We start from the raw sequence: 16,418 nt of genomic DNA on the forward strand, positions 1-16,418 counted from the left end.
CAGGCAATTCACAAGCTTGAGAGTATTGTATTTTCACTATCTTTGCTAAACAGCCAATATGGTTTCAAAAAGCTTTGGAAGAAGAATGAATAAAAAAATCCCCTTTCTGATGGATACAGAAATATATTTCCAAGCAATAAAACATTGTGGTTACTGCCTAACAGCTTTTCATCAGAATCCCCAGTGATTTGCTACATGTTAGCTGTAAATGCTTTTAAGTGGCTTATACACCAAAGCACCTTTTCTATGTAGTCTTTAATCAATATTTGTTTTTTTTTTAAAACAAACACAAAAGGGAAGTGCAAAATAAAATCCTCTTAAGACAAATGATTTACTATAAAAGTCTTCTTAAAAATATCTATCTCAGGTCAAAGCAGCAAGCACGATTTTTTAATGGTCAGCCCTGCTTTTCACTTTCTTTGTAAACCATATAATGAGAAAAGATGCTTGGAATGCAAAGCATGCCAGTTTCAGTCCCTGGAACACCCTGTTAACATGGATTGGATAAATATGATGGGAAAGGCTGCTCCCTGGCCTACACCTGGGATAATTGCTGTCAATCAAAGAAAACAAGGTAAGATTAACCCATCAAACATCCAGACTTCATAAACGGCATCTGTGTTTCCATACTTCAGTAAACTGAAGATATTAGGCAGTGGTTCTCAACCTGTGGTGTGTGAACCCCTGGGGAGCGGCATGAACAGGAGTGGGCTGCTGGGGGTTCACATGGGTTTGGGTGATCCTCTAGCTAGGATTCTGCCGAGTTCGGTGAATGCCATACCTGGCTGGTCATGCCCACCCCACCCCATCAGGCCCATCCCAGGAGTCTCCACGCGGCCTGTTCATCATGCCAGGTAAGTGCAGGGCTCATGCGGAGGTTCGGGGAGGGGGGGGAAATGGGCCTACCGGAGGTTCTGGAAGTCCGAAAACAGGCCTGTTTCTTGTCCCCAGAGGGCCTCTGGAGCCCCGGGAAGCGGTTTTCACCCTCCCGGAGGCTCAAAGAAAGTCTCTGGACCTTGGGGAGGGTGAAAAACTCCTCTTCCCGCCATGGTGCAGGCGGCCAATTAGGCCACGCCCACCATGGCTAGGCCCACCCAGCAACAGGGCCGCGAACCTGTTGCTGCAATTTTTGAAGCCCACCCCTGCTCATGAAATTGTCATGGGGTTTGTGAAAGCTTGAAGAAATGTTATGATTTAAATCTTGAGTTAAGTCTTAGGAGTCCATGGCCACAACCGATATTTAAAGGGGCTCCATGGTGAAGAAAAAAGTAGATAATCGCTAGATTAGGCCAAACAGACATAGGTTCCAATCCACGTTTAGTCTTGAAACTGACAGACGTGATCTTGGAACAATCCCCTTATTATATTTAAATGTAGAACTACACAATCTTTTGGCAGTTCAGGTATTGCCTTTGACATTTCGAGAAGAACTGAAGGCTGTAGAGGTGGGGCAGCGACGGCAGGAACAGACCAAGCACATAGGCAGGGGTGACATTTTCTGGTTCTCTCCCATTCTCATGATTTTGAGGGAAGATCTATCTATCTATCTATCTATCTATCTATCTATCTATCTATCTATCTATCTATCTATCTATCTATCTATCTATCTATCTCTATCTCTATCTCTATGTCTGTCTGTCTGTCTGTCTGTCTATCTATCTATCTATCTATCTATCTATCTATCTATCTATCATCTATCTCTCTCTCTCTCTCTCTCTCTGTCTGTCTGTCTGTCTGTCTGTCTGTCTGTCTGTCTGTCTGTCTGTCTGTCTATCTATCTATCTATCTATCTATCTATCTATCTATCTATCTATCTATCTATCTATCTATCTATCTATATAACCTTTGTATCTGATGGTTTGGTGCTACAGGTTTGCTTACTTCCTGCCTCAAAATGGCAGAAAATCATACCACGGTATTTTAGGCAGAAGAGGCACAAAGGGAACTTGGACATTATAAGTGGCCTTGCCCAGAGTTGGAAGAAAAAAAAAAAACATTCGAGCCCTCCTTGAACGAGAAAGGTTTGATGCATCTACTGTGTCATCCTGAGATTTTGCATTGTGCTGATCCCTCCAGTGAGCGATGAGTAACGGAGTCATATAGAATGTAATGCAGTGGTGGGATTCGAATAATTCAACAACCGGCTCTCTACCCTAATGACTAGCTGGGTAGGCATGGCTTGATGATCATGTGACTGGATGGGCATGGCCAACTCAATGTCACTCACGTCGATGGGCGCTTCACCATAGCTGTTATAATGTAATAAGGGTCAACCATAGAGGGCGTGCATAAGCGCACCAGTGTGCCTACCGTCCCTGTCCTACTGTCCCATTTATATGCACTCTTTTTATTTGTTTATGGCTATGTTTTATTTATTCATTTATTTGTGCCATTTTTTCATGTTTTCATACTCGTTTCCTTGTACTTGTTGACAAATATAAACCAACCAACCAACCAACCAACCAACCAACCAACCAACCAGAGAAGCAATTTCTGTAATCAGGGCAATAAAGGTTAGACTAGAAACAATATCAGATTGTTTCATTCCTGCCTTCCTTACAGGATTAGCCCTGTAAAGTGGGAAAAAAAAACCAAAATGAGATTTCTTCCAACAACCGGTTCTCCGAACTGCTTAGAAAGTTAGCAACCGGTTCTCCCGAATAGGTGCGAACTGGCTGAATCCCACCACTCATGTAATGGTAGAAAGTTAAGCAACTAGCTAATATAAACAGTGATTTCCAACCATTCAGTGGGTTTACCTACATTATAAGAGTTAGTGCAGAGAAAAAAACAGAGCAAGTGCATCTAGGTAAGCCTTTCCGAAACCAAAATCACTCCATTTGAAATCCTTTTTTTTTTTTTTTTTGGCAAATATCTATAGCTCCACCGACCTGTTTGGCCAACTGATCCTTCTTGCCAAAGCCGGTGGCTGCAGCAATATTTCCAGCGCCTTCCACCGTCTTCTGGGCTACGGCTGTCACTCCGGTGACAACAGCTCCCCCTACATTTGACACTTGCTCTTTGGTTTTCTCGGCCACTGTAGGGGGAGGAAATGTCAAAGGTAAGAGAAGGAGAATATTTCTCAAGTGTCTTTTTCCAAGGTCAACACTGATGTCTCTGACTATTCACAGATGGCATAGGATGCAGTTTTATTAGGCATGCAAAAAGGAAGAGGGAAAAATCAACAGATGCACGTCTCTGTTAAGTCCATACTTTGCCTCTGGTGTACAAATTACGCATGGATTTTAAAATTTTAATTTGAAAAAAAAATATTTTTAACAAATATATTTATTTAAACTACAGTCAAAATTCCAAAATAGCGTTCCAGCTGGCAGGATAATACTTGCTTAAATATGCAAAGAATGGTCAGCCCATTTGAGCATTGTAAAACTAATGCTGTGCCCTTTCAATGTTGTAGTAGCTGTATTTTTTTTTACAGATTATAAAAGTGTGCAGGATCCATTTAAACCCTTATCTGGTTCGTTCCCAAAGCCATTAGTTGATAATTCAAAAGAGGATGAGCACCTACAAAAGCCAATGTCTTTTAAAACAAAATTGAAGGGAAAAAAAAACTGAAATGCTTTGAGATATTTCGAGAATGGAAGTAAGGGAAGATAATTCTTAGGAATTTCCCTTTCTCTTGCCCACCTAAATACCCCCAGGACAGTGGTGGGTTTCAAAAATTGTTGGAACCTACTCTGTGGGTGTGGCCTCCTTTGTGGGAGTGGCTTGCTGCCCATGTGACCAGATATGAAATTATGAATTAGTACTTAGGTCGGTCCAAGTAGCTATTCAGAAACTCTGGCATTGAAGCATGCAAGTCTTAAAGCTGTCAAGTTACAAGATCTTTGCCAGTGGTGGGTTTCAAAAAATTTTGGAACCTCTTCTGTAAGTGTGGCCTGCTTTCCGGGTCCACTGGTGGAACCTCTTTTAACCGGTTCGGTAGATTTGATGAATCGGTTCTACTGAATAGGTGCGAACTCGTAGGAACCCACCTCTGCCCCAGGAGGACTAAAATACCCCACCCTTTCATATCACATTATCATTTGATGAATTCTAATTTCTTTAGAAGTCAATCTGACTCAGTGACGTGCAGTCAGGGGAGGCAGAGGAGGCACAGCCTCACCACTGTCAATCATGAAAAGGAAAAAAATGTAAACGGGAAAAAGCGAGTGCTGAGGTTAGGCTAGCTAGCTGCTGCCACACTGTGAATGACTGCCTGTTTAAAAAAAGCCTCTAAAAAGCGCCCTCTACTATGAGGCAGGAGAACTGCATGCCTCATCTAGTCTGACTTTTTAGGCGCTCGAGCAGAGTTAAGCGAGGGTTAAAAGCCTAAAAAATCCCGAAGTAGTTGAGGCACCACCTCAAGAAAGTCACTTTCTTTTGCCCACCCTAGTCAGTGGGGTGTCGGGGGAGAGGACTGCCTCACCAGCCATAAATCTCACCGCACGTCACTGATCTGACTTAAGTTGTGGCCTCCAATATTTTTATTGTACATTTTTATCCCTGGTTTCCCTGGTGGAAGAGCCGAGGTGGCGCAGTGGTTAAATGCAGCACTGCAGGCTACTTCAGCTGACTGCAGTTCTGCAGTTCGGCTGTTCAAATCTCACCGGCTCAGAGTTGACTCAGCCTTCCATCCTTCCGAGGTGGGTAAAATGAGGACCCAGATTGTTGTTGGGGGCAATATGCTGACTCTGTAAACCGCTTAGAGAGGGCTGAAAGCCCTATGAAGCGGTATATAAGTCTAACTGCTATTGCTATGTTAATCAAATGAGTTGGCCATAAAATTGCCATCTCATGATGCTTACAGACTGTTGTTTTACAAAGGTTATACACCAGGGTAGTCAAACTCCCAGCCCACAGGCTGAAAGCGTCACAGGCTGGCCACACCCATGCCTGGTTTAGCGAAAGGGGGAAAATACATCATATGGTGCCGCTGTGATGACGTGAGTTTGACACCCCCGTTATACACAGCTGCATATGCTGACAAACCTGAACATAAAAGAAACCTATGTGAACGGAGTCCGCTTCATATAATCAATTCAAATATATCAGGTTGACTTGACTCAAAAGTCTAAAGCATTAAAGCATCTTCTGCACTGTTCAAATCAAATGTATCATGCAGTCCGATTTAATAAACAAGCATGATTTAACAAATGAAATCATAGATACTTCATTGAATTAGCTCCCTGTTGCAAATAATTAAAGGTTATTTCAAAGGTGCAATAGGTTCATGCTAACTGAATACATCAGCTGAAAAGACCTTGGTTCTATTTCCACTGAAGCTAATATCAACATTATTCCCATGTTCCAATGATCCTGTGCACAGCCGATGTGTAGACTATGAGCCTAGCTCTGGTGGTGTAAATGCAGAAGGGAAACAAAGTACATTTGATAAAAGCTCACTTGAAAATAGGGAAGAAAATAGGGAAGTTGGCCCGTCAAATGGTAGCTAATTTTTATGGATAAGATTAGCTATAATCCAAAACATTTATCCACACCTTTCATATAGACACTGCAGAAGACAATGATTTGGAGAATTAGGTAGAACACCAAAAGTGCCCCAGGCCTTGGAGCTTTCTTCTTACATCCATACAGGTAGTCCTGTACTTAAGACCACAACTGATCCCAAAATTTATATTGTCATGAAACATTGGTTAAGTGAATGTGTCCCGTTTGCAAGAGCTGAGGTGGCGCAGTGGTTAAATGCAGCACTGCAGGTTACTTCAGCTGACTGCAGTTCAGCAGTTCGGCTGTTCAAATCCCACCAGGCTCAAGGTTGACTCAGCCTTCCATCCTTCTGAGGTGGGTAAAATGAGGACCCGGATTGTTGTTGGGGGCAATATGCTGACTCTGTAAACCGCTTAGAGAGGGCTGAAAGCCCTATGAAGCGGTATATAAGTCTAACTATTGCTATTGCGTTTTGCGATTTTTCTTGCCACGTTTGTTAAGGGAATCACTGCAGTTGTTAAATGAATCTGGGTTCTCCTTTGACTTTGCTTGTCAGAAGGTCGCAAAAGGATTCCTGAACACTGCAACGGTCACAAATACGAGTCAGTTGTCAAGCATCTGAATGTAAAGCATGTGACCACTGGGGACGCTGCAACGGTTGTTAAGTATGGTCATCGGTCGCTATTTTCAGTGCCGCTGTGACTTTGAACGGTCACTGAATGAACTTACTTGAGGACTACCTGTATTTTATCAAAAAGGGACTCACAAAGGAAGGAAATTTGAATTTGCTCTTGTACCAGCTGTCATTTGATACCCAAGCAAGGTCAAAATGTGTTCTGAGGTCCGGACATGGATTTCAGCTACAGCTACAAGAGCCATTCAGACATTTGATAAGAAAAGAGTTCCTGGAAATAAAACAACAGGCATATGCTGTACATCAGTCATTTGCTGTTGGAGGCACACCGCCAATGATTGCACTGAAATGCTAAGAACTTATTTACTATTCCAGGGCCAACCTTCACCGCTGAAGATCATATTTCTAGAGTCTAGAGAAGAGATTTCCTGTTGTTTTGCAAGCAACTCTGGTCGGCATCTTGAGAGGCAAAATGCTTTGCTATGCTGATCACAGATAACTGAGCAGGGACTATTTTGCCATCAGAAAATCTGTCCTCTTGACCATGTTCACTAAACCTTGAAGCTCAACAGTTACCAGCTGTGAAAACCTACACCAGCATATTGCTGTATATATCTAATTTTTGGATAATTGCCAGGGTATCAAAGGAATTCTAGGTATGAAAGCTCCAGTGTTGGGTTACGACCGGTACGCCCCGTTAAAGGTGTACTGGTGCCTGCGGGGACCACCAGGTACCGTTCCGGTACAGTGCTCTGGAGGGCCCACCTGCCCGCTCACCTTCCATACCAGCATTTGAGCTCTTTGTGGCTTCCGAACACGGTGCATATGGCACCTGCATGACGCTCCGCCAAGGAACTGGAGCGTCGCGGAGGCATCACGGAGCATCACAGGTGGTAAGTACACATGTGCGGGCTGCACACATTCATGTGGTGGACACCTGGCTCCACTGCACCGTACCGGTTGCACCAGGATCCGGAACCCACCATTGGAAAGCTGCTTTCAACGTAAGGAAGACTACAGATGCCATCCATTAGCAATAGCAATAGCACTTAGACTTATATATCGCTTCACAGTGCCTTACAGCCCTCTCTAAGTGGTTTACAGAGTCAGCTATTGCCCCCAACAATCTGGGTCCTTCTTTTACCCACCTCGGAAGGCTGGAAAGCTGAGTCAACCTTGAGCCTGGTGTGATTTGAACCCCCTTGAGTGAGCACTGAGATTGTTAGCCTGTAATTCTAAAGCAATCTCGTTGTGCTCAGTGCTTTTTTAAAAACCAGAAACAGGAAGCAAAAATTACTTTTTTTACCAGAACAGGAAGTAAACATCATGACCATGGAATACTGCAAACAGCCATTAATGTGGGCCATTTACTGAGCATCCAAAATGCAGTCATGTGACTATGGGGTGGGTGGGAGGGAGGGAATGACATCAGAACTTCAAAACTAGATCATCAGTGCCTTTTTTCAGGATCTGTTGTATTGGTAGTAAGTCAAGGACTACCTGTAACGTGTATCTCCAGAGTTCCTTAGTAAAATAATGTGTTTCCTTGAAACCTTTAAATGTGTATTCTCCTATTTGCTAGTTACTGAACCCAATAAAAATACTTGGAAGATGAGTATAAAAGGCTGAGTCAACCTTGAGCCTGGTGGGATTTGAACGGCCAAATTGCAGTCAGCCGGCAGTCAGCCAAATTAGCCTGCAGTACTGCACTCCAACCACTGTGCCACCGAGGCTCATCCATTGCATGTTTCTCTTGCAGTGAAAATAATCAGTCACTGGTTATTGGCCAAAAACAGATATGGAATCTGGGCCAATACTTTTCTGGCGTCGCACTCCCTACAGATGGAATGTCATGTGCTTGAGTTGTCAGAAACTGGAATTGTACTACAGATTAATATCTCCAAATGCTCTCTCTGCAGGAATGTTCCTTTCCCGATAAGACCAATAATGCTGTTTCCCAAATGCCTGATCAAATCGCAGACATTTCCTTCCTAAATCAGAGCCTATTTTTTAAAAAACAGACAGGAGACTTATTGATGACTTAGAACTAGAAATGCAATTATGGACTTACCTGTTGTGACACCGTGAACCACGCCCTCTTTGGTCTTTGATCCTAATTATCCAAAATAAAAATAAAAATCAGTTTCAATGGGAAACTGAGTGGAATGAGTTTTAGGAAGCATAAGGATACAGTTCAAGAGTTCACACAAGGTGTTGATCCTAAATACAACACAAATTGTCTTTTTATAAAATAGTCAAGGTAAAGTTAAAGTTTCCCCTCGCACATATGTGCTAGTCGTTTCTGACTCTAGGGGGCAGTTCCTGACTCTGTTTCAAAGCCGAAGAGCCAGTGCTGTCCAAAGGTGTCCTCCGTGGTCATGTGGCTGGCATGACTAAATACCGAAGGTGCATGGAACACTGTTATCTTCACACCAAAGGTCCCACCTATGTTTCCACTTGCATTTTTTACATGCTTTCGAACTGCTAGGTTGACAGAAGCTGGGACTAGTAACGGGAGCTCCCTCCGTTACATGGCACTAGGGATTAGAACCACTGAACTGCTGACCTTTCTGATAGACAAGCTCAGCGTCTTAACCACTGAGCCATCGCGTCCCTCAATAAAATAGTAGCCCACACAATAAACTGCAAATATATAGCTTAACATCAGGACTTCATTCACACAAAGAGAATTGTAGTGTTCCAATTTATGGATGCAAAAAAATTCGGATGCCTGCATAAGCCTTCCATATCGAAAAGATGCTTTAAACAGTTGTTTTTTGTGCATTTGAATGATATAAGTGTGCTTAGCTGCTTTATGGTGACAGATGCAACTTTCTTGGCTTTTAATTGCTGCATGCTGTGAAATTAAAGAACATCTATAGAAAATTCTGCTTTCACACTAGCTGGGAAGCATGAATCATACAGCTGGGCCTACAGTTGGGCATAGCTAAATCTACTGGCTCGGTTTCTTTTAATGACTGGGATTCCATCAAAACAACCTCTAAATAAATCCGATATAAATCTATTTTTTCCAATTTGACTCCCAAAATTAGCACATTATTAAAGTGAAGTATGGTAATCTAAGCCAGGAATGGGAAATTTATACTTTTCAGGAGCATCCTTTCCAAAACATCCACGTGTATCCCTTAAGATTGTACCAGTAGTAATGCATTTTGTTGTTTTATCGTTAGAGAAGTAACCATTTGGTTATTGTTTTTCAATTTTTCAGAATTTTAGGGATGGGGATAAAACTGGGAAATTACTGGGAGGGAAATTCATTCATAAGCTCCTCTTAAACCATAGAGAAACTGTTTACATGGACCCTAAAAAAAAAGTGGACTCAGCCTTTGGTATGAATGGAATGATTTCCCCTTTCTCATCCTTTAAAAAGAATAACAAAGATGGACCAACATATTTTGGCCATATCTTTCCTGATGACATCCTCACATTATTAGATGGCCTCCTCTGAAAGGTTGGTTTAAAAAAAAAACAGATAAACAGAGTTGGAAAGGACCTTGTGGGCCATCTAGTCCAACCCACTGCCCAAGCAGGAGATTCTACACCATTTCTGACAAATGGCAGTCCAATCTCTTCTTGAAAGCCTCCAGTGATGAAGCCCCAACAACTTCTGAAGGCAACTTCTGTTCCATGGGTTGATTGCTCTGTCAAAAAAAATTCTCCTTATTTCTAGGCTGAATCTCTCCTTGATCAGTTTCCATCCAGTATTCCTTGTCTGGCCTTCAGGTGCTTTGGAAGGCCCTCAAACATTGGAACACTGCTATCATGTCTCCCCTGGTCTTTCTCTTCACTAGATTAGCCATGCCCAGTTCCTGCAACCATGCCCAGGTCCTCAGATAGTTGCTTTCCATATATGGGCAACTCTTTTTCTCAACAGTAAACCAGCCTAGACTATAATCTATTCTCAGTTGCAAATGAAAGCAAACATATGTGTCCCAGAATAATGTTGCAAGATCCAATCTGGATCGGGTCACCATGACCAGAGGTTTAGTCTTCTGAGCTTTCAGACTCATGCTGGAGCCAAGCCTCCGGTAACTTCTCTCTAACAGAATGTCTGCTTTGGGCCATTATATGTATAATAATAATGTAGTGCTTGGTTGCGTGGCTTTTTAGTTGTTGATTGGGGTGTTGATGGCTGGCTATTAAGTCAATGGCTATTGTTTCCTTGTGCTGCCAAGCGCTCGGTTCCTAAGCACTTGATAAGCTTGATAAGAAATCAGCACTCCTGTTGACTGACAAGCAGCCCCTTTCCCAGCTCCAATCATTTCCCTGTCTATTTTTGTCCCTGCTCAGCCAACAATCTTAGTAGATGCAAAATTGAATGTATGTCCTTGTTTGTTGCAATGTGAGGCTACCAATGAGTTTGGATCTCCTTGTCTGACTGCTTGTTTCTGTTCTTGAATTCTATTCTCAGTTGGGTGAGGAGGATATGATCTATCAGAGCAAATTCAAGTATGGGTAAATATTAAGACACACGTGACAGCAAAGTTAGGGTTCATCAGTGTTCATCTGAGTTCAAGTTACATCTGTGGCTGATGAACTGGATAGCAACCATGAATCTACACCCCACAGATGCAATGCATCCCTTTTGAATTTCTTTAAGATTTCTTCAAGGTGTCTCCCTGAAGAGATGCAAGCAATCCACCAATACAACAGTTACTGCATTTCTACTTGGAATAAATATTATTATATCCAAAGTACATGCACTTAGCAGGAGCTTTAGCTATTTCCAATTCCAAGAGTTTGCCATTCAAACAGCGCAAGAAATGTAACAATGTGTTTGGTTTAAAGGAGGAACATATTATCACAGGTCATCTTGATTGCTCATTCTGTACAGAATAGCAGCACGGAAAAGAAATTTGGATTGCTGTCATGGTTAAAATATTGGATCGAGATCAAGGAGACCCAATGTTTATTCTAAACAACTTTTCTCCTCGGATTGTTTTTGGGAAGGTAAATTGAAGAATGGAATGCAAGGAATCTCACTTTTGCTTCCAGGACAAAAAAAAATGAATAAAAATCTAAAGAATTCTACATACATATACAAATTGAGAGCCCAGAACATCCCATGTTCCTAATGAACCTTGAATCTCTATGTACCTCCAAAGTCTCCCTATAGATGCAAAAATCTTAATTTGACTGGGACACACAGTTTCCTGTGTGTCCCACTTGAAAAATTGAATTATATCTGTAAGGGTCACCTGTTTGAGCCAGCAACTGGACTGGAAGACCTCCAAGAAGGGAGGTCCAAATCTGTTTTTCTATGATTCTGTGATGGTCTCCTGCTCCAGCAAGGGGTTGGACTATATCCCAACCTTTTTTTGGCCATGCCCCACCTAAGCATCTTTAAAATCCTGATGCCTCCCCTCCCATGACCTATAATTCTTACTTTACTCAAACCGTAAACTCTACGCATGCGGAGGAAGCCGAAAAGGCCAATACATTGGTTTGAACAAGATGCCACCATTAAAAATCAAATTGCCCTCCCGTGGGGCCTGGGCCCCACATTGGAAACCACTAGAAGAATGCCAAATTCCCTTCCAACTTTATTACTCCAGGATTCTAGATTTCATTCAGTTTCATTCATATTTTCTTTCTGTCTTGGCTCCACCCAGTTTTTGACATGGAGTTCCTGATTTGCCAATCAAAGGCTCTGTGGACCTTGGCTCAAAAAACAACAACATTGCATACTCCAGATTTAGTGTCTCACCACTTACCCATATAGAGGACTCCTTCTTTTGTTTTCCCAGCTGCTTCCGCCACACCTTGTTTGGTTTTCTCTGCTGCTGCTACCATTCCTTCCTTAGCTTTATTAAATCCTTTCATGAATACGTCCATGGCCAAAATATGTCAGCGTCCACAACTGAAAAGATAGGTAACTTTTATTTAATTCGTTAAGTCATTTAAGAAAGAATAGCATCATGTTGTTTAGGAGGGAAGAACACATCTATCCATCCATACATGATCATCTTGGTCTAAAACTATGCAGATAGCTAAATATGGAGATAACCAAAGCATCAGGGAGGGGAAATGGGACAGAATCATCCTCACTAGAACCACTGCCCTTCATGTACATAATCAACAAAAACAACTTGTGATTATTTCCTGGGGACGAATGAGTGGCTTCCATCAACCAGATATCTGTTGCATGTTATCCTGGCAGATTGCAACTGAGTGCAATATCTCTTTAGAGAGGATTTTCAGGTGCCCCCCATTTCCCAAAGAGATCCACCATCCTGCAGCTTTTTAGTTCCTTCAGGGTAACAAGGAAGATCTTTTCATTTTGGTGTAATTGCATTATGCTTCTTTAAATGGTTTAATTTTGCAAACATTGCTTTAAGGTAAATATTTTGCCCAGTTCTTTAAATGGTAAACTCATACCATCTCTACACCTCATTTGACCCCTAGTGGCTACAGTATCCAATGATGGTTGTGCAAAAAAAGCCAACTTCCACAAATAAAATAGAAGCACCTATATTAGATTCAGAGGTTCATTCATTTTTTTTTTGATATTCTTGGAATTAAATCACCAAGGGAGTCAAAGGACCGATGCCATATCATTACACTCACATATTATATACTCGTACACTACGCCATTGTTTCTGTAATCCTGGTGTGCCAATAAGCACAAATGGATGACTTCATGCAGCATGCTAAACATAAAACCTTAGTCCAAAAACTGGGCTCATACAATCTGCTTAGGTTAGAATCATGATTTAGAAACCATAATACCAGGAAACTGGAGTCATGCAACATGCTAACTCAAAACTCACCCCACGACATTATGGTTCAATGTGATAAGTGAATCCAGCACAAATATTTCCTACATTGTAAATGTTTTTTTATGAAACCCTTGTCAGATAATGTCAGATAATGCACTGGAAATGATTGATAAACTACCACATCTTGGGGTAGATTCCAGATGGCACATTAACCACCCAATCCAAGCTTAGCAAGAGAATAAGTCTACTAATTTAAATTATATTTTTAATAAGTGAATGAGGCTACCAGCATGTAGCCTATGTCATGCCCTGTGACTCACAAATAAACCTCAGAACAACTTTATTTAAAGACAGAGACATATGGAATAACAACTGGAAGTTGCTCATTCCCAAGTGGCTAAAATATTAATCTTTAAGATTACAACAATTCAGTTTTATCCTGGATTCTCTCACCAGTACCCCAATATCTTTTTTTAAATAGTTGGGGGTTTTGTAGCTCATTTGCCTTTTAAACAGATTTTAAAATAAACCGGGGCTCCTGATTCTACCCAAGATGGCAAGAATAAAATGTAAAGCCATAATTTGGTATCACACAGCAAGTTCTTCTGAACCACAAGCTTGTGAGTAATTCTTTTAAAATAGGAGTGTGAACTTGAAGTGGAATGAGGTGATAAGGAGGAGCCTCAGTCTGTCTCAAAGGGAGGATTCTAACAGCTGAAATCATGTTCAAACCCACAATATGTTTTGTTTTTAAACAATCCCTTATTGCAAAAACAACCAAAGACCCTTCTGTATCCTGGAAAAGTAGAAGGACCTCTTTGCTTGCTCAGTCTCTCTGATTCCTCTCCAATCATCAGCGCAGTTTAGAAGACAAAAATGCAATAATCATCTAAACTCACAGAGAGAGTCCTTGTTTTGCTTCTCCCTTAAATTACTGGAGAAATTATTAATTTTGGCACCAGCATACCTACATGGGAGCCAAGCTAGACTATCAGCTCTGAAATAAATATTTGCCAAATTAATTGGAGGTAAGGGAGGAAGAAAGTAATGGATGGACATGTAATGTGTGTGTGTGTGTGTGTGTGTGTGTGTGTGTGTGTGTGTGTGTGAAATGAGGTTAAGAGGGGTTTTTTTCTCCCTTTGAACACCAAATCATTGAGAAGGCAAACCTTCAGATTTGCTGGATTATCTTGATTCACCAAAGCTTCCCCCAGTTTTCCTAAAATGGAGAATTGGCTTTTCCTCTTGAAAGTGGGGGACAATATAAATCGTAGGCACTTGCTAATTCCTATTTTTTTCTCTTTGTCACCCACACAAGTATCTGACACAAGAGAAGCAGTAAGATCATTATTTAATTATTTGGAAGACTGAGATGTTTTGCATCCCACATTTCTAGCAGAAAGGGTACAACAGAATGCCCAATATGCTAGGCCCCCTTCATTCTTTAGAGTCAAGGTCTTTTTCCATCAGCAGCTGAGGAGCCTTAAAGGAGCTGGTCCCTTTTCTTTATATTCCTGCATTCCAGGCTACCATGAGAAGGATACAGGGCATATTTCAACCATCTGTTGAAGAGCTGCTGTGACAAATCTCAATTACAAACTGGTCCAGCTCTTCCGACATCCTTGAGTTGGTCTCCAAAACGATTTCCATCACTCCAACCACCTAGGTTGGCAAAGATAGCAGAAACTCTGGTCTAGGTCATCTGGAGATCACCATGGAATAGACCATGAATGTTAACATGGCTTATTTTCACCAGAATTCCAAGGAAACAAGGCAACTAAAAACCAGAAGGAAGTTTGCTTCTCCAGACATGATCGATGCATCAATTCTTCAACCGTAAGGCTGGTTCAACATCAAGGAGGAGATATTTCCCCCGTTGGCCATTCTTGAGATGTTAATGAAGACATATATTATGATCAGTCTTAATTTTTCTTTCTCTCACAACCAAATATGTTTATTTGCCTCTGTGCCAAAGCTTATTTGGGAACCTCAGATACTTCCTCCAAAGTCTTGCCCGTGTGAAAGGGGTTACTCCGAAAGTGAGCCCGCACCGAATTGGCAGTTTTTCTTTGCACACTTACATAATAGCCAGACCCAAGTAACACGGTGAATAAACATCACAGCCAGCAAGGGCGATTGTCCAGTTGCAGCTCCATCCCCAGCCTTTGCCCCCCCCCCACTTTATCCCCGGGATAGGCACGCAAACGACCCCTCCCTTAGCAGCCTCCTGCGACCCCCCCCCCCTCTTCCCAAGAGATCCTTGTAAGTTACTCACCCCTTGCGGTTTATTTGCTCCGCGCCTCGCCTTGCTGGAGCGATCAACAGTTAGTCTTTTACAACTGTTGGATTTTCGGAGCGAAAAAGGAGAGATCGGAAGAAGAAAGAAAAAAAAAACCGGAGGGATGGAAGCAAAGCGCCCCAAGAGTTGGCCAGGAGGCGCCCCGCGCTCCACTTCCCGCGGTCAGCACATCCCTGCCTGAGGATCTAATCGGTGGTACCCAGGCTCCGGCTCCTTCCCAGGCGAGGCAAAGGATGTCGCTGGGAGGAAAAAAAAAAAGGCAAGAAGGCTCCCCTCGCGGACCGGAGAGAAAACTGCTCCAACGTGGGGCGGGCGAGGAGGGGGTGTAGGGTGGGGGGGAAGAGAAAGCAAGCGCGCCTCTTCCCCCTCGTTCTTTGTGCTGGTTCGTCAGGTAGCCAGGCGGCGCCCGCGAACTCCCTCGCCCTCCCCATCCTGGTCCCTCCATCTTCCCGTGACTCCGCCCGGTGCCAAGGGCCCCCCCCCCCCACGCTCCAAAAATAAATAAATAAAGACAGCCGAGCTCCCAGCTCTGGACGGCCTTATTTTTGCCATCCCCGCCCCTCCCTTCCTGGAGCGGAGGAAAGGGATGCTGCTACCTGGTTGGTTCCTATGCAAGAAGGTTTTGGGGTGGGAAGGGTAATCGGAGGGAGAAATGTATTTGGTGGGTACTGTTGCTTTTAGGGTTAAAGCTCCTCCCCTTGGTCACTAACCACGCCCTTTTCTATCCCTCTTTGCCTATTTCCACCTGTTAAAGCAACAGGCTTATTATTGAAGGAGCCACTCTGGAAGGACACAAAATGCCTTTTTCTTGACTATGGGGGAAAAAAACCTTGAAGTAAACGAAAGGATGGGAAATTTGGAGGATCCAGAATGGAATGGAATACAATAGAATTCTTTATTGGCTGTGATTGGATACACAAGAAATTTGTCTTCAGTGCATAAGTTTTCCCTGTAAATAAAAGATATAAGTGATAAATCATGATCATAGTCATTACAAATACATTCATCATGAATCATAAGATACAACTCTTAGCGATAATCATAAGTTACTAAATAACTAAACAACATAGATAAATCATACTAGGAAACTAAATAAAACAATATAAATAATAAAGATACAATTTATTTAGACCCATTATGTGAAGATCTGAAAAGGGTTCTAATCCTGGGAAAAGTGGAAGAAAAGAGAAGACTTCCAAGGTCCCTTCCAGCTCTATTCCATTCTAATTCTACCTGTGACCAAACTATCCACAATAATTGCTTTCTCCATCGTCATTGCAGTGCCTAGTTCAAC

General features: G+C 42.3%; 1 protein-coding gene across 1 annotated transcript; it reads right to left on the reverse strand.

Moving 5' to 3' along the window:
- Positions 1–535: 535 nt before the first annotated feature.
- SNCA (synuclein alpha) lies at positions 536–15,344 on the reverse strand. The gene is made up of 5 exons (XM_032224333.1): positions 15,101–15,344; positions 11,821–11,966; positions 8,157–8,198; positions 2,892–3,037; positions 536–553 (listed from the first exon to the last, which is right to left on the reverse strand). Exons 2-5 carry the CDS (start codon positions 11,939–11,941, stop codon positions 536–538), a joined length of 327 nt encoding a protein of 108 aa, XP_032080224.1. The 5' UTR covers positions 11,942–11,966; positions 15,101–15,344.
- Positions 15,345–16,418: the final 1,074 nt, after the last annotated feature.

Source organism: Thamnophis elegans, chromosome 9 (genome assembly GCF_009769535.1).
Source record: "Thamnophis elegans isolate rThaEle1 chromosome 9, rThaEle1.pri, whole genome shotgun sequence".
NCBI lineage: Eukaryota > Metazoa > Chordata > Lepidosauria > Squamata > Colubridae > Thamnophis > Thamnophis elegans.